This window comes from Neofelis nebulosa, chromosome 3 (assembly GCF_028018385.1).
Source record: "Neofelis nebulosa isolate mNeoNeb1 chromosome 3, mNeoNeb1.pri, whole genome shotgun sequence".
Lineage (NCBI taxonomy): Eukaryota > Metazoa > Chordata > Mammalia > Carnivora > Felidae > Neofelis > Neofelis nebulosa.
The window spans coordinates 204,161,495-204,179,392 of NC_080784.1; the positions used below are offsets into that span (position 1 = coordinate 204,161,495).

Consider the following 17,898-nt stretch of genomic DNA (forward strand, 5'->3'; position numbering starts at 1 on the left):
CCCCCTCACCAGCAGTTCGCTGAGAGCAGGGGGCCTCTTCGTGCTTGCCCCGTCCCCAACGGTCCCACCAGCCGAGCACTCGGAACCCAGTGCAGCCGCGACCAGTGCCATGAGGGCTGGTCACCTGAAGAACTACTCTCGAGCGAGAACACCGTTTGGTTCATCGGGGGCCCTTGTGTGAAGACGGCCTGGAGCCAGGGCAGAGCCGGCCTTCCCTAGAGAGGCTGACGGCCTCTTCTCTTAGACAGGGGGCCATCTAACCCTTTGGAGCCCTTTACTCCTTGGCTGCTGGGGAGCTCAGGACTTAGCCCAGGGCTTCGCCTTCGTAGCTGTCACAGCCTTGGTCCTTTCCCTAGTAGCTGAGTGTCCCTGGCGTAACTGCCATCTGCCCCAGCGGTGCCTTTGGCCTTGGCCGCCTCCTGGAAATCGGTGGGTCTGCTTGTGGTGCAGGTTGAGTTGTCAGGTGACTGTTCCGGGAAACTGGATGGTAGTGTCTCCTCGCTTCTTGCTGTGTTCCTCTCCGCTCTCGGGCCAGAGCCCACCGGGGGCCACCAGGGTTCATTCCTTTGTTGTGACCGTCCCCTGGACACCCTGGGAAACAGTCATCCCCTGCCCCCAGAGCTGTCACCTCCCCTAGGACATGTGGACTAATCAAAGAGCCCAGTAATTCTTAGCGGGGTGACTGAATCTATAATTTAAAACCTTTGAGCTTGACATGTTCACTCTTGCTTTTTTTTTTCTTAATAAAAGTTTCAAAAATACGTAAAGCCAGTTAATCTAAAGTTCTTTAAAAGGCGAAAGATTTATACGATCTGAAGAAAAACCAGAGTATAATCCAAAGTTCTTTAAAACAGACCATCCTTAAGTTAAATTCGGGAGATGTCAAGGAGCACTTCTTGGTCCTGTCTCAGCTTTGGGGCTCGCGAGGGTTTGGGGGTTCAGCCAGCCTTAGGACTTGCGTGCACCCCCAGGGCTGCTTGGTTGGAGTGTCCGCCCCCCTGGGAACTGTGGAAGATGGATCCTCAGTGCTCAGTCCAGCCTGGGGAGTGGAAACGTCACTCACCTCCAGCCCCAGGGGTCTCTGTGTCCCATGCGCCCGGGGAGAGGTGCAGGGAGGCGCTGGGGGTGGGCACTGCCGTGCACGTTCCCCGGCCGCACAGTCACAGGCTGACTCGGGGCACCGCGTGCAATAGACAGGGAGGCAGCAGGAGGCAGGAGCAGGGGTTGGTGGGCGGGGCCTGCGCCCTAGAACCCATTGTCGCTCCTTCAAGGTGCCGCAGGCTTTAGTGTCCCTGGAACCTGACCTGGGCGCTCTCCCAGCTCCGTGGCTGGGACCGTCAGTCCGCTTTCTGGGCTGCAGGGTGGGTCTCGGAGCAGAGGCCACGATGGCGAATGTTCGCGGAGCCGCGGCCCCTGGGGGGGCCGTGAGCCAAATACACGCGTTCTGGCCAGGAGCTTCTGTTCTAGCTGGGGCGGGGGGGGGGGGGGGGGGGAAGGGAGCACCAGTCTACGCCGTGACGTCAGAGTAGGGAGGCCGGCAGAGGGCCGGGAGAGGGGTGCAGAGAGGGGCGCGGGCTGGCAGGCAGCCGTGGGTGCCGGGCGGGGGGTCCACCGCGGGGAACCACGAGGGGCCCCGCTGCCTTCCTGGCGGCCTGGCTGGGGTGCGGCAGCTACAGGGGAGAAGAGGTGGGGTCCCCGGCGAGGCTTGAACTTGGAGCTGGGGCAGAGGGGCCTTTGCCGGGAGGCGGGTTCAGGGGGCACCTCAGGGATCCGCCCTGGTGCCCGCAAAGCCCCAGCCCACGCTTCTCCGTGGCTTGGCTGGTTTTCATGCCGAGGTGACGTTCACGTGCCCTGCAGCCGACCGCTCTCAGTGCGTCGTCTGGCGACACGAGCTCGCCGGCGGTGTGGGGAGCTGCCTGTCTCCCCACGGGGAGCACTCGGGACCCGAAGTCTTCCCTCCCCCCCCCCCCCTCGCCGTGTTTCGTTTCCTGCACTGACTGTCGCCTCGCCTGGGTCCAAAGTGGCTGCACGACGTATTTAGCAAGACACAGAGCCAGGACCTCCAGCCCACCTCCGTGTCCCCAGCGCCACGCGGGACCCTCGCATTTAGGTGCCGTCCCGGCGTAGGAGGACACAAAGGGACCCAGTCAGGCCACCCCGCACCGCCCCCCACCCCACCGCCCGTGTTTCTGGAGAAAGCCGCGTGGGGCTGGGCCCGCTGGCTCCCGGTTGGGTGCTGAGCGGGGTTGTGACCAAGGACTCAAACACAATGGTGGCTGCCTCGCGGGTGACAGGGCTACACCTCTGCCCAGCCAGGGGGCTGCTCACGCACAAGCACAGGAGGCTCAGGCTCCTTCCTGTTTTGAAGCATGACCTTGGGGTTCTAGGCAATGCTGACCAGGGGCCGGCGCTCACGTCGGGAGCGGGATGCGGGGCCCAGGCCTCTGTGCGGGGCCTTTCTCCTTTCCTCTGAGGGCCCCGCCCAGCCTTAAGGGTTGAAGTGCCATCTGGGGGGGTGACTCCCAGATTTACATCTCCAGCCTGGCCTTTTCCTCCCTCTCCGGCACCCCAGCCTGGGATGTACCGCTGTCCTCACCCCCACACACCTTCCCGGCTGAGGGGCGCTTTCAAAACTTAGGGCAGACCACGGCCATCTCTGCTCCAAAGCCCTCCCGGGCTGCACCTGCTGGGGGTGAGCACCCAAGCTGCCCGGACTGCAGACCCGTGGGCCCAGCCCCCCTGCACCCCCCCACCCCACTGCTCTGACCTCCCCTCACCTGGAGCCACCTGGTCCTGTCCATCCATCTTCTGTGCAGAAAAATCTGTTTAGATATTTTGCCCACTTAAAAAGATTGGGTTGTCTGTGTCCTTAGCAGGTTTTGAGAGCATTGTGGATAGGAGCCTTCGTCAGAGAGACGAGCTGCAAATGTTTCCTCCCGTGGCCTCACTTTTCGTTCCCTAAATGGTGTCTTCCAAGAGAAGTTTTGTGAATTTTTATGACGTCTCATTTAACAAAGTTTTTTAAATGGATCGTGCATGTGGTGTTGTATGTAGGAAATATTTGCTAACCAAAGGCCAGGAATATTTTCTCCTACCTTTTTCTCTAGCAGTTTACTTTCTTTTGTTTTTTTATTTATTTTAAAATTTTTTAACGTTCATTCATTTTCAATAGACAGAGAGAGACAGAGTGTGAGTGGGGGAGGGGCAGGGAGGGAGACACAGAATCGGAAGCGGGCTCCAGGCTCTGAGCTGTCAGCACAGAGCCCGATGCGGGGCTCGAACCCAGGAACCGTGAGATCCTGACCTGAGCTGAAGTCAGATGCCTAACTGACAGAGCCCTCCAGGTGCCCCTAGCAGTTTACTTTTTGAGGTCTTAGACTCAGGACGATGGTGTATTTTGAATTAATTTTTTTAATAGCGCAAAGTATGAATCAACGTTCTTTTTTGTTTGTTTTTGTTTTGGATAGTCTGTTGTTCCGGCACTGTGTATTTTTCTCCCCTAAACTGCTCCTTTGTCAAAAAGAAAAAAAAATGAGCCTGTCTTGCCCCACTTGTCCGTCTGTCCGTCCTGATTTCCGCAGCTCTGCAGTGTCCTCAGGTCAGGCAACGTCAGCCCTCCCAATCTGTCCCGCCTCCAAAGTCGGTCTGGTTTTTCTGGATCCTTTGCATTTTCATGTGGATTTTATTTATTTTTTTAAGTTTATTTATTTTGAGAGAGACAGCAGCATGAGCAGGGGAGGGGCAGAGAGAGAAGAGAGAGAGAATCCCAAGCAGGCTCCACGCTGTCAGCACAGAACCAGGTACGAGATTCGAACTCACAAAACCGTGAGACCCTGACCTGAGCCAAAACCAAGAATCGGATGCTTAACCGTCTGAGCCACCCAGGCGCCCCTCCGTATGGATTTTAGAATCAGCTTGTCAATTCCTCCCCCAGAACTTACGAACTGTGAGATCGTGGGCTGAGCAGAAGTCAGATGCTTAACCGACTGAGCCACCCAGGTGTCCTCATCTGATCTTCTACACAGATTATTCTGCAGTCTGTGGATAGAGGCAGTTTTTGCCTCTCTCTTTCAGTCCGGATGCCTTTTCTTTTGTTCTTGTCTGGCCAGAGCCTGCATAAGACACTGAATAAAAGTGGTGAGAGAGGATGTCCTTACGTTGTTCCTGACCTTGGAGAGACGTCTCTAGTCTTCTACCAGTGAGCAGAATGCTCATTCAAGGTCTCTCGCAGGTTTCCCGCCCCAGGTGGAAAAAGTTCCCTTCCATTCGTGGGTTTTCGAAGGCACAGATGCTAGAAGATTTTGTCACTTTTTCTAGACCTTTGGAGACGGCGGTCTTCGTTTTGAGTCTGTTAATGTGGCAAATTGTGTTGGCTGAGTTTTGAGCATTGAACCATCCCTGTATTCCTGGGATAAAGCCCCCTTACTCATGAGGTATTATCCTTTTTTCCATATTGTTGGATTTGGTTCACTGAAAATGTCTACGTGGTTTTTGCAGCCGTCTTCCAGAGGGGTGTGGGTCTAGTTTTCTGGTTTTACTATCGGGATGATAGTTGGGAAGTTGTTTAGGAAAAACTCCCCTCCCGTGCCTCTTATCTGTCCTCAGTTCTCTGCCACGACACTGCGTCACTCCTGACACCCTGGGGACCAAATGCGAGGGGCTTCCCAAAGCCAGCTAGCTGTCCTATTGTTCTCCCCTGAGCCTGACACTGTCTGCCTGGAGATAGTGTCAGACCCCACAGTCAAGGTCATACAAGACCGCCCCCCCAAGTCAGATGCCAATCAGAAGCGTGGGCTATCACCTGTGCTTCTGACCCACCGGCTATAGACTGGGGGTTCTCATGGCCCCTCCTCGGGTTGGATCATTTGCTAGAGTGGCTCACAGAGCTCAGGAAACAATGGAAGAGACGCACAGGGCAGGTCTGGGGAGACGCACAGAGTACTTCCGAGGAATCACCAACTGGGAAGCTCTCCCACCCACCCTCTCGGGCTTGAACGGAGGCTTCATGGTGTTGGCATGATTGGTTACATCCCCGCCATGGTGATTATGTCATCCTCCAGCCCCTCACCTCTCCCCAGAGGCAGGTTGGGAGTCGGGGCTGAAAGTTTGACCCTTGGCCACATGGGTGGGTTTCCCTAGCAACCAGCCCCTTCCTTAGGGGCTTCTCAAAATCACTCACTAACATATACTCAGGAGTGGTTGCAAGGGGCTTGTGGTGTAGGTAACAGAAGAAACCCATCTCACATTTGTCACTGTCACCATTTCAGGATCTGACAGCAAAAGATGTCCCCGGAGCCTTTATCACAGGGATTACAAAAGTGTTAGGGGGTGTGTGCTGGGAACCACAAACGGACATCAAAATACGTATTTCTCATTATAAATCACGACATCCCAGAAGTATTTGCTCATTTTCAGTGTTCTACAAGAGTTTGTGCAGAGTCGGTGCTATTTCCTTCCTAAACATTTAGTAGAATTTTCCCGTGGGACCACCTGGGCCTGAAGTTTTCTTTGTGGGAAGATTTTTAACTACAAATTCAGTTTTTAACAATAGAGGCGAGGTTACGTGGTTGTCTGCTGCTTCATGAGTGAGATTTGGCAGTTTGGAAACTTAAAGAAACGTGTGCATTTTGTCTGGGTCATCAAATGTATCGGCATCAAGTTATTCATCGTTATGTCTTATGACCCTTTTAATGCCTGTAGGATCCGTGGTGATGTCACCTCTCGCGGTCCTGGTGAGGATAATTATCTTCTCTTTTCCTTTGTCCTTTTTTTCATTTTTTGGTTGATCAGTGTGGCTGAGAGCTTAAAGTTTTATCTTCTCTATTATATTTCTGTTTTCTACTTCACGGATTTCCAATCTTTGGTATTTCCTTTCTTCTGCTTACATTGGGTTTCATCTGATCTTCTTTTTCTAGCTCTTAAGGTGAAAGCTGAGGTCGTTGATGTGAAACCCTTTTCTTTTTTGATATGGGTACTTTGGTGCTATTCATTGCCCTCCACGTACTGCTTTACCTGCATCGCACAAGTTTTGATACGTCGTTTTGCCATTTTTATTTAGTTTAAAATCCTTTCTGCTTTCCTGTTTGACTTCTTCTTTGAAAACGGGTTGTTCAGAAGTATGTCATTTCGTTTCTAAGTTCTTGGAGACTTCTTTAATTCTGCTGTGGTCAGAGAGCATGTTTTTATGATAGGACATTTTAAAATGTACTGAGACATATTTTATGGTTCAAGACAGGTAAATGTTATTTCTGGGTCTAGGACACCTTCTAAGTCACAGGCTGGAGCAGCCAGGGGGAAGTTGTGTGTATAATGCTCTAAACAGAGGGCCTGGCATGTGGCTAGTGTTCGCTGGGCATTATCGGCTAATATTATCATTTATGGGGAAGGCAGGAGAAGGTGACAAGTTCAGATCTGAGCAGGCAAGGCTGGGAAATCTGGGAGATAAGGCTGGAGAGGAGAGCCCCAATGCCCACCAGGGTTTGGGTGTAGGTCTCACGACAGAGCAGATGTGGGAACTGATATGGGTGTGTGGGTCCTAAGGGCGGGGGTGGGCATGAAGCCACCAGACAAGGCAGGACATCTCCCAGCCCTTCAAGAGCAGCCTAGAGGAGAGAAGCAGCTCTAGGCCTGTGACTACACAAAAGACTCCCGCTGTCTTTTTGGCTCCTGGGGGAAATTTACTCCCCACATGGCCCCTCAGAGAAGGCAGAGGTTTTCACAGAGGCTCTAACGGAGTCTTGTCATGATTTGTCTCCAGACTGGAAGAAGCGTTTCATTGGCATACGGATGCGGACCATCACCCCGAGGTGAGTGTCTAAGGATGATACATTCCCGCTGCCCCTCTCTCCTCCTCCCAGACCCTGTCCAGCCATGCCTGGCTGCCTGCAGCTGTTCCCGTGGGCCAGACGCACTCGCGCTCCCAGGCCTGGGCTCAGGCCAGTCCCTCTGCCTGCAATGCCGTTTCCCCCTTTGTCCCATAGGTTTCCTCAGCTCCCTCAGGCTCCCTTCAGGTGCTGCCTCCTCCAGGAAGCCTCTGTGGTTACCGTAGCAAATCACCACAAACTTCCTTCTCTCACACATCTGGAGGCCAGTAGTCCCAAATCAGGGCATCAGCAGGGACACGCTCCCACCGAAAGCTCTGCGGGGAGAGTCCTTCTTTGCCTCTCCCGGCTTCTGGGGGCTCCAGGGGTTTGGGGGTTGTAGCCGCCCCCACGTGAGGATGGGGGCAGACGTGCCTTAACCGCGGAACTGCCTTTTCAGTTTGCTGGAAGAACTGAAAGCCGGCGACCCAGACTTCCCATCGGTCAGCAGTGGGATCTACGTGCAGGAGGTCGTTCCAAACTCACCTTCTCAGAGGTAGGCTGCCCTATAGGAGGCAGGAAGGCTGGACGGGGCCAGCAGACATCCTGGTGGGTGGGGTTGGGTGGGCATGAGGCCGAGGGTGGGCTCGCCTCGGTGACCTTGTACGACCTTGAGCCCCCTGGCACGTGATATGGCATGGATGTGGCAGGTGGGATTCCGGCTTGTCGTCTAAGCCAGGGGAGGCTGGAAAGATGAAGTTCTCCTTGGGGCATTGGCAGTCACCGTCCTTGGTTCAGAATATCCTTTTCTTTTATTTTTATTTTTATTGTCATTTTACATTGATTTGTTTTTGAGAGAGAGAGAAAGAGATACAGAGTGGAAGCAGGGGAGGGGCAGAGAGGGAGACAGAATCCGAAGTGGGCTCCAGGTGCTGACAGCTCAGAGCCCGACGTGGGGCTTGAACCCACGACCCGTGCGATCATGACCTAAGCTGAAGTCGGACCCTCAACCGACTGAGCCCCTTAGGCGCCCCCAGAATGTCCTTTCCTTTGGGTCTGGGGAGACAGAGCAGTAGAGACCCCCCAGAGCTCAAACCCCATGCCGCCCTGACTCCCGCCAGCCTGGGCCTCCTTCCTTGTCTGCAAGATGGACACGATTCAGCCCACTCTTTGTCCCCTGAGGAGTCTTGGTCAAGCTCAGATGAGATAAAGCCCCGTTTCCTTTGAGACCACCGAGTGCTGGGAAAGACTGACTGTTCCCAACACCATGAGCTGAGGCAGCCAGTGCGGCACGGGCCCGGCACGCTTGTGGGCCGATCCAGGCCCAGAGGGGCTTTGACGAGCCCCTTCCCTCCTTTGCCCCAGGTCTCCGCTGTTGGAGGGTGGGCTGCATTCGTCACTGGTCTAAATGGTAATTCGCACAGCTGGAGGGTGAGCTCACGGGCCGTGGGGCACGAGGGCAGGCGGTGGAGCGGAGAGGAACCAGGCAGGCGGGCCTCCAGCCCTGCGGGGCCCCTTCACCCCACCAGGACCCCCTTCCTCCTGCATGTGCCATGTTGCTTGTGTGGGAGGACACGGGCCCCCAGCACACGCGCTCGGTCTGCAGCCGGCCTGCAGGACAAGTTGTTAGAACGCAGATCCGTGAAGGCAAAGAGTCAGCACCCAGCTCAGGCCCCTTATTCAGGGTTTCAGCAGGCGGCCGCCCTCAGGGCCAGAGCGGTGGGACCAGGAGCCACGGTGGCTGCCGATGGCTGAGGCCGTGGCGTGAATCAGCGTTCCATACGCACCTCCTCAGTCAACCCTCACCGCGGCCTGGACCTCGCAATTTGCAAAGCGTGTCCCCACATAGGGCTGTAGGTGTAGAAGCTGAGGCTCAAAGGGCCCGAGTGCCTGGCCTGAGGCAGCCCAGCTAGGAAGGCGGCAGGCCACACTTGGACCCAGCCCTCCTAACGTGTAGAAGAAGCAGGCCGACACAGCCCCGGCCCTCGTAGGACGTTGGTTTTCAACTGGGGTAGGAACCCCGCAGTCAGGGTGCTGTTCTCACCTGCGGAAGTGGTGTTTCTTCAACCGCTGCTGTGCAACCAGGTCGTCCCCCGAGCGGGGTCCTGGCCTCGCAGGGATGTGCGGTGACCGGGTGTCTCTCCGTCGGCAGGGGGGGCATCCAAGATGGCGACATCATCGTCAAGGTCAACGGGCGCCCGCTGGCGGACTCGAGCGAGCTGCAGGAGGCCGTCCTGACGGAGTCCCCTCTGCTTCTGGAGGTGCGTCGGGGGAACGATGACCTCCTGTTCAGCATCGCGCCCGAGGTGGTCCTGTGAGGGGGAGCTCTCCCCACGTCGCCGAGTGCCAGAGCCTGCGGCCCAGGACAGGTGCCAGCCGAGAGGTCCCGTCCGGAGCCGCTGCCTCCCACGGGGTCGGGACGAAGGACCACGGACGGTCCTCAGCAGAGCCAGAGCCCTCCTCCTGGCTGTCCAGGGGCAGTGCCGCGGGCAGGGCTTGGCCAGGGACCTGCCTCTCAGCCTTCGGGGGGTCGACTCCCTCATCACAGTGCCACGGGGGCAGCTGGATGTCCCCCGCGTACAGATGCTCCTGAGGGCCACCCTCCAAGTGCCCGGGATATCTAGAACACTCCTCTGGAGTCCCCTGCAGCCCCCACCTTCTGTCCTACACCCCTGCCTCGACACCTGCCATACCTGTGTCCAAACGTCCAACCTACTCCTACCCCTCCGTCCCCTCCAACTACCTGCTCAGGTCGGTCCCCGAGCCCATCCTCCGCAAGGAATGCCTCCCATCCCCCTCCACTGAACACCACAGTGCCCACCGCACTGAATGACCAGGGCTGTGACCCCGCCAGCCTGGAGGCCCTGGGGGGCGGCCACGTCTGACTCGGGGAGTCAAGCACCGGCCCACAGCAGGTGCCGAGCGGAGGCGCCCTGGCTTCCCAGCCAAGCCCTGTGGCAGGAGAGAGACTGGCCGGGAGCAGAGAGCACCTGACACCCTCTGGAAGGCCGCTTGTCCCCCTGGAGGTGGCCTTCGGACGGCGGGCAGAGGAAGCCCCTTGACAGGGGTTGGGGTTCCAAGGACCGAGCTGGTTCCTCCTCCCCTGTGCCGTTCTGCGTGGGGCAGTCGGCCCTGAAGCGGCAGGTGGCAGGTGGGGGGGAGGGGCGCGCGTGTGTTCTGAGGTGCATCGGTGGCCTTTGCTGTACAATGGATTCCCCATGTTGCTTGTACTGTGTGTTTCTCTACTGTATGAAAATTAAAGTTTACAAGCACATGGTCCTTGGCCGGCAGGGGCGCCGAGGGCAGCCCTTCCCCCGACCCCCGGCCCCAGCCACAGCTGTTCCTGCCTCCGGTCCTGATGCCAGCGATGGCGGGGCGAGGCGGGAAGAGACCGAGAGGCAGGAGCTCACCCAGGGTAGCAAGTAGGGGGCACCAGGGGGAGGGGGAGGGGCGCCCAGCAGGTCTGAGCGGGAGGGGGCCGGGCCTGGGTTCTGGGCCGCAAAGCCCGGGGCGATGGAGACCCCGCCGGTCCCAGCCTCGCAGGGGGCAGGCCTCGCAGGGGGCAGGGTCTGCCTCTGGGCAGCCGCGTGAGCACCAGCCACCTTCCCTGAGGGCGGCTGGACAACCGCGGGGCCTCGAGCCCTTTCCAGCTCTGGGAGCCTGGGGCTGGACAGGCCCGTGTTTCAGTGACCCGGCCCCCCCCTCCCGCCACGGGGCAGGTCTAGAGGGTGGCCTCAGATGGCCGTGGCAGCGGCCGGGATTCTGTTTGGTACCTAGAGGGATGCACAGGACACCCAGCCACACCAGGAGCTGGCGGGGATCAGACCACAGGGCACTCGGCAGAAGGACCAGAAACTGCCGCGAGCAGCTTTGACGAGGGCGCCGTGTCTGGTTCAGCACCCCGGTTTTGCAATCCCGGGGCTCCGGTTACCTTGTGAACTGAGCGCCGCTCCCCACACCCGGGCCGCACCGGGGCCCTGGGTCTGCCCTGAGGGGAATTGGGTCCCTGCGCCGTGCGGGGCGGGGCGGGGGGGGGGGGGGGGCGCGCGGTGCACTGTGTGGGGCTGAGCTGCTGTCCGCAGAGCTGGAGAAAACCCTCCGGCCGAGGGGCAGAGGGCCACAGGCAGCTGGGCCGACGGTGAGCCCAGAACCGTCCCTTGCGGCTGCAGGAGACCTCACAGTGGTGGCGGTCGTGGGCGGGGCTGCAGCCCCTGCTCTCGGGGACCTTGGGCATTTGGGGGGACTTCGCCCCTGGGATGGATCAGGCCCCCTGAGCGTGGCCTCCGAGGACATCAGTGGCGCCCCAACCGTCAGCATCGCCCCTTTCCCCACCACCGCTGCAGGAAACCCTTGACTTTGGAGGGGAGGCGGGGGGCAGATGCGGGGAGCAGCAAGGCGGTGGTGCCCAGAGAGGAGCCGGGCTCGGCCGGTCGGCACCTGCTGTGCCATAGTAAACACTGGATTAAATGCCACGTGGGAGGCTCCTGCCTCGGGGTCTGGCCTCAAAAGTGCCCCCAAATGTCACTTCACACCTCGTCACTCCCTGCCACCAGCCTGCTGTCTAGCAAGAGCCACCCCCGGCCTCAGGTGGTCCGCCGGTGAAGCGGGAGGCGGGATGTGGGGCTCTCTGGGCTCAGGCGTCAGCCGGGCCTGCGCTGTGGTCTTGCCCTTGCCCCCGTCTGGCGGACCCTGCTGGGGCCCCGACCCCTGTGCTGCTGCATCCAAGGAGGCCACTTTCTCCCCTGGTGCTGGGGGCTGTGCAGCGAGGGTGGGCCCTGCGGTCTTGGGGCCCTCTATCCCCCTCCAGCCGCCCAGCCTGCCCCCGGCCCCCAGCTGCGAGGAGCTGGCTTCCCTCACACTCCTCCAGCTGCAGCCGGTGAAAAACAACTTTTCCAGAGCCCGCCAGCTGCCGCTGGAGCTATTGCGCAACCCTCAGGGTCCTGACGCCACCCCGGGTGGCTGGGCTCGCGGCCCGCCCCTCCGCTATCCGTCCTGGGACCTGTGCACGGGGTGCCGGCAACGGCAGCGTCCTCGGGCAGGAGCACCCCGTCGTGGCCGTGGGGGCCCTTCATAAACACCCGGAATCCAGGCAGGACAGGACGGGAAGGAGCCTCACAGGTCCCTGAGTCCACACGCCCCATTGGGCAGCGGCGGGAACGGAGGCCCAGAGAGGAGGACTCGGGGTCACACGTGAGCGCGTGGCCGGCCACCAGGGGCCCGGGGCCGGGCTGGAGCGCACAGCTGTGGCCTCAGCCGCAGCAAGACAAACATCCGCCGCCTGACTCGGGGTCGGGCCAGGGTCTCCAGGAGGGGCGCAGCCCGAGGGTCACAGCGTCTTTCTCCTTCCGGGGCCCCTCCCCACCCCCAAGGGGATTAGTGGGTCCAGACCACAGGTGGCCAGACAAGGAGGCTGTGGAATGAATCAGATGCCAGGAGGCGGCTGGGCATCCGGCAGTGTTCCCCCGGCTTGAGCAGCGCCCGGGGAGGCCGGGGCGGGGGGCCTGCCTGCCGACCCTGCCCCAGCCCCCTGTCCGTGTAGACACCCTGTCCCCCGGCTGCTCTGCTCTTGGTCCACATTCTTCAGGTTTTCTGGGGGGCCGGCTCTGAGCTCTCTCCCTCCACTCCCCCTGCTTCCTCCAGCCCCGCCCTGTGCAAGGCGCTCCAACCACCTGGACCCTGCCTGGGCACCCCCATGCGGGCCCTATTCCCTCTGAACGTCTGCATCAGAACCCGGGAACTGGGACGTCACCTCACGCGGCCAGAGGGACCTTGCAGCCACAGTCAAGTGATGGTTCCTGACACGGAAAGTTATCCTGGATGACCAGACAGGCCTCCGGGGTCACAGGGTCCTTATCAGAGGAGGCCGCAGGGTCAGAGTGAAAGACGTAGGACGGAAGCAGAGGCTGGGGAGGGGATGTGAGGAAGGGGCTGGGGAACACAGGAAACCTCTGGAAGCTGGAGGAAAGGGTTCTCCCCTGGAGCCTCCAGGAGTAACCAGCTCTGTCAACACTTTGACTTCAGCCCAGTGACACTGGCTCTGATGTCCTCACACAGTGCTCACCACACGGGCACCTCCCTGTCCCAGGCAGCCGCCCGCTACCCTCTCGGCTCCAGAGGAGAGACCAGGGCTGGCCAGCTGTAGAAATGCACCCCCAGCCCACTTCCGTCAGTCCTCCCAGACCCCAAACCCGGGCCCTCCCGACTCTGGCCGGGTCAACGTAATCGGGATGTGACAGCTCGCGTGTACACACAGCACGCGTGAATCTGTGCGCTCATGGAGATACGTGTGTGTGCGTGCTCATACAGCCAGGTGAGCGTGCACATGCACAGTCATGCATGTGTGCACATGACCCACGTGAGCGTGCACAGTACAGACGTGTGCACACACAGCAGGCGTGCGCGCGCACAGTACAGACACGTGTGCACACGCGGCCCATGTGAATGTGCACACGGCACTCACGAGCACGCACATGGCACAGACATCCATGCACACGGCCCACGTGAGTGTGCACACAGCCGTGCGTGTGCACATGGCACGTGTGAGCATCCCCAGGGCACAGACGCGCGTGCACGCGGCCTACGTGAGCGTGCACACGACACGTGCCCATGGAACTGCTCAGCCCTCAATCACACAATTTTTGGCATGTGCCCTTGCGGACGTTTCTTCTCGCTGCACACGTCAGGGCTACGCCTCCTTTTCCTGGATTCAGTTTCTTCCTCATTTTGTAAGTTTCTTTTTTTTTTTTTTTTTTTTTTTCATTTCGGTCGAAATGTTTTCTCCACTAACTGTTTTCACAAAGGAGTCCGGGGGAGGGGATTGAAGAGCTGGGATGCTTGAAAGATGCTTGAAACGTTTTCATGTCTTCAGAATCGTTGTCGTCGCGAAGCGTGACGGAGACAAGGGCCCGAGCCTGACGTTTGAATGTACATCTGATGCTCGCCCATCATGGGTGTTAGAGGCACTGACCCCCACTGAGTCAAAAATCCACATACGACTTTTAGTTTTCTTAATTATATTCTTTTTGAGAGAGAGAGAGAGAGAGAGAGAGAGAGAGAGAGAATGAGTGGGGGAGGGGCAGAGAGAGAGGGAGACACAGAATCCCAAGCAGGCTCCAGGCTCTGAGCTGTCAGCACAGAGCCCCACGTGGGGCTGGAACCCGCGAACCGTGAGATCGTGACCTGAGTCGAAGTCTGGCGCTTAACCGACTGAGCCCCCCGGGGCGCCCCTAAACAATCCACATACAACTTTTGATTCCCCCAGAACACAAGTGCTAATAGTCTGCTATTGACCAGAGCCCTACCGATAACAAGAAAGTTGATTAACACCTATTTTGCATGTCGTATGTGCCGTGTACTATATAATAAAGTAGGCTAGAGGAAAAAATGTTACCGAGAAACGCACGAGGAAGAGAAAATACGTTTACGCGCTGCTCTGTATTTATGGAAGAAAATCTGCGGCTGAGTGGACCTTCGCAGTTCCAACCCGTGTTGTTCAGGGGTCGCGCGCATTATCAGAAAGCAGGTGCACGTCGCCACCCCCGCGTCAAGAGCCCCGACAGCCCCCGGCACCACCTGGTCCCCGCCAGCGGCTCCCGACAACCGCGCCTCGTGGTGAACACCCCTCGAGTTCCCTCGCGGCTCTGGCGCCTGTGCGTGCCTCGCTCGACACGAGCTGGGGGTTGCCCGCTTCTTCAACTGTTGTGAATGGAATCACGCAGCATATACTCACTGGGGGCCGGCTGCTTGTGCCGGATAGCGTGCTTGTGACCTCAGTCCAGGCTGCTGTGTGTGGAGGTAGTGCGTTGGTTTTCATCATGGTGCAACATCCGGCTGGCACACGCCTGGGGTCCCATTGACGGACACTCGGGCTGCTTCAGAGAGGGGCTGTGGCCGCCATGCACACGCGCACCTCTCTGCGCGTGTCTCCGGGGACTTGTGTGGGCATCTCTGTCGCCCGTGTTCCTGGGAGAGAAGCAACCAGGTCATTGGGGGGACGTATCCTCAGCTCTGGTAGAAACGCAAGCTTTCCAAAGTGGTTTTGCGAATTTGCAGCAACGCATGCGGTCAGCCTTGAATTTGAGGCATCCTGTGGGCGCAGAGCGGTGCCTCCGGATTTCGGTTGGCACTCTCACGACCCCTCGGAGGTCGGGCGACTTTTCAAACATCCGTGGACCGTGCAGGCGTGCGTCCTTGTCGCACGCCTTTCACGTCTGGCCGGCTGCTGATTGTCTCGACGTGCCTTTTCCTCCTTGCTGGATAGTTCTCTTACCAGGAAATGAACGCTTTTCTGTTTCGTGCACCACAGATGCCGTCTTCCTATCTACAGCTCGCACTTCACTCCCCAAATGGCGTCCTCTAACGAACAGAAAGGTCGGTTTTAACAGCCCGACCTACCAAGCTTTTCCTTTATAACTAGTGTCTTCGTGCCTGATCTAGAAAGCGTCTTCCTACCCCCGAGGTCCCTACCTTCCTGTTAGCTTCCCGACACTTCATAATTCTACATCTTACACTAGATACGCGATCCACCTGGCGTTGACTTTTGTGTGTGGTGCACGGGAGAGGTCAAGTTTCATTTGTTCCCATGGTTTTCCCACAAACCATTTCTCTGAAAGGCACTGCTTTCCTCCTTTGTCATAAACCAGGCCCCCCGTGTGCATGTAGGTCTGTCTCTGGACTCCTTCCGCCCAGCTGATCCTCCTCTGTGTCCTTGCCCCAACACCATCCAGTCCCAGTTATTTCGGCCTTTATGACCTACTTTGTTGTCCAGTGCGGTAACCGCCACGCTGTGCTTTTCCGTCAAGAATGCTTCCCTATCCTCGGTTCTTTGCTTTTCCACGTGTTTTAGAATAAGTTTACCAAGTTCCACCGCCTGTGAATTTAGTTAGAAAGGCATTGAATCTATAGATTAGTTCCGAGAGAGGCGACATTTGTGATATTCAGGCTTCTAACACAGGAACTTGGGTATTCCCCCACTTATTCACATTTTCATTAATTTCTCCAAATAGTGTATAGTTTTCTGTGTAAATGGCTTACACTTGATATTATAAATGGTATCCTTTAAATTTGTTTTAAATTTCCTTACTCTTGCTGGTATATTGACTTGTTTTTATGATTTCTTCTTATTTTTTTATCATGTTTTATACTGGACTTATAAACAACATTCTTGCCAAAATCACTTGTTAGTTCTCCCAGTCGATTATTTTGGATTTTCTACATACTCAATCATATCACATATAAATAATGAGTTTTATTTCTTCCTTTTCAATCCTAATACCTTTTCCTTCCTCTCACTCCACTGAACTAGCTAACCCTCAAGTTCAATGTCATGCAGAAATAATGAGAATGGACATCTTAATCTCGTTCCAGATCTCAAAAGGAAATCTTTCAATGTTTCACCATTAAAAATAATGCTTGCTGTAGGTTTGCTGTAGTTATGCTCTGTCAGCTTAGGAAAGTTTCCTTTTATTCCTAGTTTGCTACGTTTTATTATGCACCAATACCGATGCTAACATAAACTTTTCTGCTTCTATTAAAATGATTATAAGATTTTCTCCTTTCTTCTGTTACTGCATTGAAATGCATTGATTTTGAAATATTTTTACCAACCTTGACTTACTGGACAAAACCTAACTTTATCATGAAGTCTTATCATTTTTCATATTCGTGCTAATATTTTGTTTGAGATTTTTGTGTTTGTAAGTACAATAGTTCTATATGTTTCCTTTTTCCTAATGTTCACACTGGAGTTTGCTCCTACAATGACCTCTTAACTTGACTTGGGCAGTGTCTACTCTTTTTCTCTAGGTAAGTTGGTGTAAGACTGACATTATTTTTCTACTAAGTGGTGATAGAACTTAAGAATAGACCTCTGTTTTTGGAGTTTCGTTTGTGGGAACACTTAAATGATGGTTTTCAATTTCTTTCATGGTCATGGGACTGTTTTGACTTTCTATTTCTTCTTCTGTCAGCTTGGTATGTCACCTTTCTCTGGGAATGTATTCATTTCATCTAAGTTTTCAAAGTAGTGGCATAACATTATTCATAATTTCCTCTTTTCATTTATTAGGTTTTTTTTTTCTTGAGAGAGAGAGAGAAAGAGAGAGAGCCAGGCAGACAGAGAGACAATCTTAAGCAGGCTCCACACCCAGCACAGAGTCCCGCACAGGGCTCGATCTCACAACCATGAGATCATGACCTGAGCCGAAATCGAGAGTCAGATGCTTAACCGACTAAGCACCCAGGCACTCCTTTATTTTTTTAAGTTTTATTTCTTTTTTAGTGATCTCTATACCCAACATGAAAGCTCGAATTCATGACCCCAAGATCAAGAGTCACACTTTCCACCAACTGAGCCAGCCAGGCATCCCTTCTCTTTTTATTTCTTGAATTGTCTCCAGTTTCTACAGTATGTCCCCGTTTTTATTCTTGACATCACTATTTTTGTCTTCTCTCTTTTTTTCTTGAGTAGTCCTGCCAGGGTATAAATTTATTATTCTTAAAACAAAACAAAACAAGATTTCGTTTTGTTGATCCTTTTCACCATGTACTTGTTTTGTTTTCCATTTCATTAATTTCTGCTCTTACCTTTATTATTTTTTCTACTTTTTGGGGGTGGGGTTAATTGGTCTCTCTTCTTTTTAAAAAAATTTTTAAAACTTTTATTCAGTTTTGAGAGACAGAGCATGAGCAGGGGAGGGGCAGAAAGAGGGAGACGCAGAATCTGAAGCAGACTCCAGGCTCTGAGTTGTCAGCACAGAGCCCGACACGGGGCTCAAACCCACGAGCCGCGAGATCATGACCTGGGCGGAAGTCAGTCGCCGAACCAAATGAGCCACCCGGGCTCCCCCCTTCTTTTTTAATGTAGGCACTGGAAGGTATAACTTCCTCCTAACACAGCTTTAGCTGGATCACCCAGGTTGTTTTTCCTGGACCTCCCTTCAGGCGATGTTGCACATTGTGTTTGGAGTGTAGAGTCCGGGACCAGACAATCTGTATCTGAACTTCAACTCTGTGACTTTCTAGCTGGGCAACCACGTCCAGGTGACTTCTCATCCCTCAGTTCCTTCATCTGTAAAATGAAGATGGTCATAATTCCCAG

The 17,898-nt window shown here is 55.8% G+C and overlaps 1 protein-coding gene across 3 annotated transcripts in view; it reads left to right on the forward strand.

The window, feature by feature from the left end:
* The window catches only part of HTRA3 (HtrA serine peptidase 3), a 30,992-nt gene extending 20,918 nt beyond the window's left edge, over positions 1-10,074 (forward strand). For 2 of the 3 annotated variants that reach the window (XR_009259796.1, XM_058723198.1), the window contains one exon: positions 1-758. Coding sequence is in view for 2 of the 3 variants with exons in the window: in XM_058723198.1 (XP_058579181.1) it covers positions 1-23 (23 nt within the window). In the remaining variant the exon portion in view is untranslated. Of the gene's footprint in view, positions 759-6,757; positions 6,807-7,260; positions 7,357-8,952 lie in introns of those variants that run through there. The other variant, XM_058723196.1, reaches the window with a different exon arrangement.
* The last annotated feature ends 7,824 nt before the right edge of the window (positions 10,075-17,898 follow it).